This window comes from Orcinus orca, chromosome 9 (assembly GCF_937001465.1).
Source record: "Orcinus orca chromosome 9, mOrcOrc1.1, whole genome shotgun sequence".
Lineage (NCBI taxonomy): Eukaryota > Metazoa > Chordata > Mammalia > Artiodactyla > Delphinidae > Orcinus > Orcinus orca.
In genome coordinates this window covers 88,990,129-88,995,440 of record NC_064567.1, presented here as the reverse complement: position 1 = coordinate 88,995,440, position 5,312 = coordinate 88,990,129, and the positions used below count along the sequence as shown (strand labels likewise).

At 47.0% G+C, this 5,312-nt stretch overlaps 1 protein-coding gene across 1 annotated transcript; it reads left to right on the top strand.

Annotated features, from left to right (window-relative positions):
• The first annotated feature begins 727 nt into the window (after positions 1-727).
• Positions 728-5,312, top strand: CCDC71L (coiled-coil domain containing 71 like). The gene has a single exon (XM_033439082.2). It carries the CDS (start codon positions 1,156-1,158, stop codon positions 1,870-1,872), a length of 717 nt encoding a protein of 238 aa, XP_033294973.2. The 5' UTR covers positions 728-1,155; the 3' UTR covers positions 1,873-5,312.

The window sequence follows — 5,312 nt, the reverse complement described above, 5'->3', positions numbered from 1 at the left end:
ATAAACCTTCATAATCCCCTCCTCTCAAATACAAAAGGTGATGGGTTCTTAACAGTGTGTTCTCTTCAGCAGAACGTTTTTGATTGTGAAGCTGCATCCTTTCTCAATGATAGAGATGGTGCTGCAAAGGGACATATTAAAACTAAATGAAAAGTGAAGTGCATTCATTTAAAAAACAATTATATATTCAAAAATGCTATTTTCCGTAAGGAGAATGGCTTTGTCGTAATTGATCTTTGATCAACTTGAGCAGAGTATTTAGTTCTACGGGTATAAAAGGCTTTGCTTTCCCGATAAGCAGAGTATCTCTTAAAGGTGAAGATGGTTCCATTGTCTAGAAGGAGACAATGCCACTGATGCCGTCCATATTACCTGAATGATTCTGGATTACTAGTGTTGTTTGACATGGATTGGGGTCAAAAGCAGGAAGAGTTGGATGAAGATGCAAAAGAGGCCTCTGAAGGTTTAGAAGGGAATGGTGAAAGGCCCATTCCCCCTGGACTTAGACCCAAATTCCCCTTCTGTGATACAAACCACAGCCTTTGGGCACGTCTCTCTTTGTTATTCAGACTGGTAGACCTCCAAGCTCAGTCTTCAAATGCACACCCACTCACTCCGAGAGTGACTCTCCCCAAGGTGGAGCTGATGTCCACCCCTTACTGTAGACAAGGCACCCTCCCCATATACCCACCTAACTGTTGACTCGCGTTCAAGGGCCACCACCATCACCCACCCCAGCACCATCTACCAGGAACTGGCCTCTCCCCCATTAGTCCCCGCCCCTCTTCTGAGAGCACCCAATGGGTGGAGTCGGGGCTGCGGTGGGAGGGGCCTGAGGCGGGCACATTTAAAGAAAGGCAGAGGGCGAAAGGAGGCAAGAGAGGAGAAGAAAGAGAAACCAGGGGGGCGAGGCGCCGTCCAATGACAAAGCCCAGGGGTGGGCGCCGGCCGCCATCTTGTACCGGTCTGCAGGATCTTCACTCGCGTCCTCCGCCCTCGGAGGGGGAGGGGCGGCGGCGGCGGCGGAGGCGAGAAAAGTAGCTAGAGACGCGCCGGGCGGGAGGCGCCAGCAGCTGCTGCTGCCGCGGAGCCGAAGGCGGGCGGGGACGGCGGCGGCGGGACCCGGCGAGCGCGGGCGGCCCCGAGCGGCCTCCGATGCGGCGCAGCGTGAAGAGGCGGCGGCGCCGGTCCCCGGCCGCCCGGGCCGCGGCCGCCCGGGGCGTCGGCTTTAGGGCGGGAGGAGGGGCCGCGCTGGAGGCGCGGGAGGAGAAGGTGGTGTACTCGCGGTCGCAACTCTCGCTGGCCGATAGCACCAAGGCGCTGGGCGACGCCTTCAAGCTGTTCATGCCACGCAGCACGGAGTTCATGAGCTCGGATGCGGAGCTCTGGAGCTTCCTCTGCAGCCTCAAGCACCAGTTCTCCCCGCATATCCTGCGCAGCAAGGACGTCTACGGCTACTCTTCCTGCCGGGCCCTGGTCCCCGACCCCCCGGGACCCCTTGCCGCCCGCGGCCCGACGCGCAGGCCGACCTCGAGCGCGGCGGCCAGGAGGAGGCGCCGCGGAGCCCGGGCGCCCGCCGCCCGCCGGAGGAAGCCCCCGCCGCTGCCGCTGCCGCCGCCGCCGCCGGCAGACCCCGGGGAGAGCTGCCCCGCCAAGCCCGCGGCGCCCGAGCCCTGCTTCGGGGGCCGCACCCTGGAGGAGATCTGGAGGGCGGCCACCCCGACGCTGACCACCTTCCCCACCATCCGCGTCGGCGACGACGTGTGGGGCGAGCGCAGCCTGGCGGCGGCGCGGCGTAAGGCGCACCAAGTCCTGCAAGTGAACCTGGAACCCGTGGTGAGGCTCCGCCGCTTCCCGGTGCCTCGGGCGTGAGACGCGGCCCGCGTCGCCCTCCCAGCCGGCGACGGAGCTTCCGCCCGGAGGGATGGACAAGTGTCAGTCGAGTGTTTACAGATCCGGCCTGGACCCCGTCCCCTCGTGCACTTTACGGGCGAAGAAGTCACCGGCTGGTGTTCCCGGCCCGGCGCCCCGGACTCGCGGCGGCGCCGCCGCCGTCTGGGACTCCGGGGCAGGTGCGCCCTCCGCCCCTTCCCGGCTCGGGGCTGCGGAGGAGGAGGCCGCCGGACCCGTGGGGGAGGGCCCTTTGCTTCCGTACCCCGGACTGAGACGTCTCCAGGACTGGAGGGGCAGATCCGTTTTCTCCCTTTGGACTCTACCTCACTGGTCTGGAAGTCCTCCGAAGAAGTCGTTATTTTTTCCAAAGGAATTTGGTTTCATGCTTGTGTAATAACGCCAGAATCTACTTGCTTTTCACCCCGCTCCTCTACCCCTACCCCCGTTTTCCTTTTCGACTGCCACCCCTCTTTCTGGACGAAAGATCGAACCTGTTTTGTGCTGTTGCACCCGTTTGTGCTCAGGGTATTCTGAATCCCACTCGTTTCCTAATTTTAACCGGATTCCAAAGCTTTGACCAAGGATATTTTTCTAAGAGATTCAAGCTTATGACTGTTAATAGTGCAAGGATTTGTATGCTGTGAATTCCATGGGCTCAGTGATTGCAAACAAAGAGATGCAAACTACAACTGTTTAAACATTTTCGAGGTGTTTCTAAAGATTTTATATTGAGATTTAATGTCTATATTTGCTGAGCTCCTAAAGAAAATGGTTGAAACTCATATAAAGTTCTGTTTAGGAAAAGTTTAGTTGTTAAATTCTTTTTGATTAAATAAAAATTAAAGTGCATTGAAACCACATGGCTTGTGATAAAGAAAAAAAGAGTTATAAAGAACTGGTGTTGGTTAAAGAGATGGATGGAATCCTATCGGAAGTGATTTGGTCTCCTTGTACTAGTCTAACATACAAATCCAGGATAACCTATTTTAAATTGGGAATCACATAGGAGAAATAAATGTGTGTAAACCTTGTGATTAAAATGATAAACAGAATACCCATTAGAATTCTCAGAACTATTAGTGATTTCGAGGGGGTGGGGACATTTCTTGGTATCATGTAACCGGTTGAAGTTACTTTGGGCAAAATAGGTCTTTCTTTACTTTTTGTTGTTGGATAGCAAGAAATGTCCAAACTAATATCCATCACTTTTATATACATCACGACAATGAGTTGTCTCTTTTGCTCCACGAGTTTCCTTTTTTATCTTAATTCCATTCATAATTATGTTTGCAGTTACCGGTCTTTGTTGACAGCTGAAGACCACAGGAATCGAACAGGCGAGTCACACAGAGTACTGACCCTTCTCTTACACTTTTATGATAGCATTTATATCATACGGCCCGGTGTGGAATTCTTGATTATCCAAGTGCCTTTGGTCATTGGTGGCAGCAAGACTTAATGGTTTTTAGCCGGTGGTGCCACAGCCAGATTTTACTGCAATATCTAAAGGGTCAAGTGGTGTTTTTGTACCACTGTTTTTCAAATTTAAGTATTCTGCCATGGAACGATTCATACTGGCTGGAAGTCGACATATGAAATCCTCAATATTAAGGTTTATCTCTGCTTGGCAGCTTCGTAGGAGAATAATAAGAGTTGAAGTTTTGACTCTTGTGTTCTTAGAATTCAAATGGCATAGCTTTCTGGTTTGAGTTTTTCAAGTTTAATAGTCCGTAAGTAGGAGTTTTGTGACTTTAATTTCAGTGTTCTTGTTCTGTAGAAAAAAGAAAATTATATATATATATATCTACGACTTGATGCCAGTTTCCCAGTATGCCTCATATTCTTTTATTCACTACTTAATAATAATGCGTTGTTACACTGTCACATGAGTAAATAAAAGTGAATCATCACTTAGTTGATGGAGAGTGTTAAATTTTATTTGTGTGATAGGAAGCTTATATATATTCTTTTGGTTATTAGCTTATTGCCAGTTGTATTTCAGATACATAGGGTTTCCCCTCCCACCCCCAAATTGTTAAAATTTTTTAGCTAACTAGCCCCTGAGGAAAAAATATGTATTGGTACCACTCACTATTGTATATAGTTTTATAATAATTAAAAAATAAATTCAGTGGCCATATTAGAATGTAATATTAACGTACAGTTTATCTAGATAGTTTCCCAGAGGATTTTGAAATTAGACTTAGCTGGGAGGATAACTCTGCTCAGTTCAAAACTGAAACAACCATTTGACACCATGCATTTATTTTAACTGAGTTTCTTAACATTTTTTCCTCATGACTTGTTACTTTAGTGCACTTGAACTAGCAAAAATGCTTCTTTGGATTACCTGGGTTGTCTGATTTCAGTTAGGATCTGATTGTCCATCTTGAATTCAACATGTTATTTATCTGGTCTATTTAAAAATCATGCCATTTCTAGTTTGTGAAATAAGATGTCGAAAAATCTTTATTTCTGCCAGCTGTTCTTTAGCAAAGCCTATGTTACATCTTCTAAAACGTGAAGAAACAACTAATATAGTTGGTTAGTATATTAACAGGAAAGTGAAAGTATTTTATGGGTACCTTGGGCAGAATGTGAAGAGGAACTTGGCAAGGTGGCCTTTATGGTGAGGAATCCATTTCCTGTCCTCTAAGTCTGTAGCTTAGCTTGTATATAGTTTTTTAAAAGAAAACTCATGATTTTATTCATTCTCTTATAAGATTATCTTATATCTCATATGGCGCAAGTAGAGGGGGAAGCTAGGAGGAAGTTGATCACCTTGCTATGCTTTTATTTCATTTTTAACTTTAGAGTGCCTAAATGTGGTGACTGGCATCTCCGCTAACCTTTGGGGATTCCTGATGTCATTTTTTATCCTCCTTCCTGTCAACCAGCAACTTATTTTCCCTTCCAGAAACCAGGAATGTCATGATCGTTGAGGGCAAGCTCCGTTGTTGATAGTGCAAAGTGTTGCTGTTGTGGTGTGTATTTATTTTGTTGAAGTTCGAGTACCCCGTTGGACACGTGTAACTAAGCTGGTGGCTGACACTTATTGATTTGCTACGTGCAAATGATAGTACTATTTTTCTGAAAACTCTTCAATAAAGAAACATTAAAAATATTTGAATACAAAAAAAATCAGCAATTTTGAACTGAAAACTTTTGGTTTTAAGGGCTGCCACAGCACTCTTTAAATTGGTGGTTTTTAGTGGACGTATATACATAATATTTACTTTATTGGTGTGTTTTGAATCATTTTCTGATAGACTGTTACGTCTTAAGTGCAGTAGAAGGCAATTGTTTGTAATGGAACCGAATTGTTTCCTCGGACAGTTTGATGTGCATATGATTAAGATTTACAATCTGGTTGTACTTTGCTTTTTAACTTATTAACTGTAAATAAATTTTAGAGAATA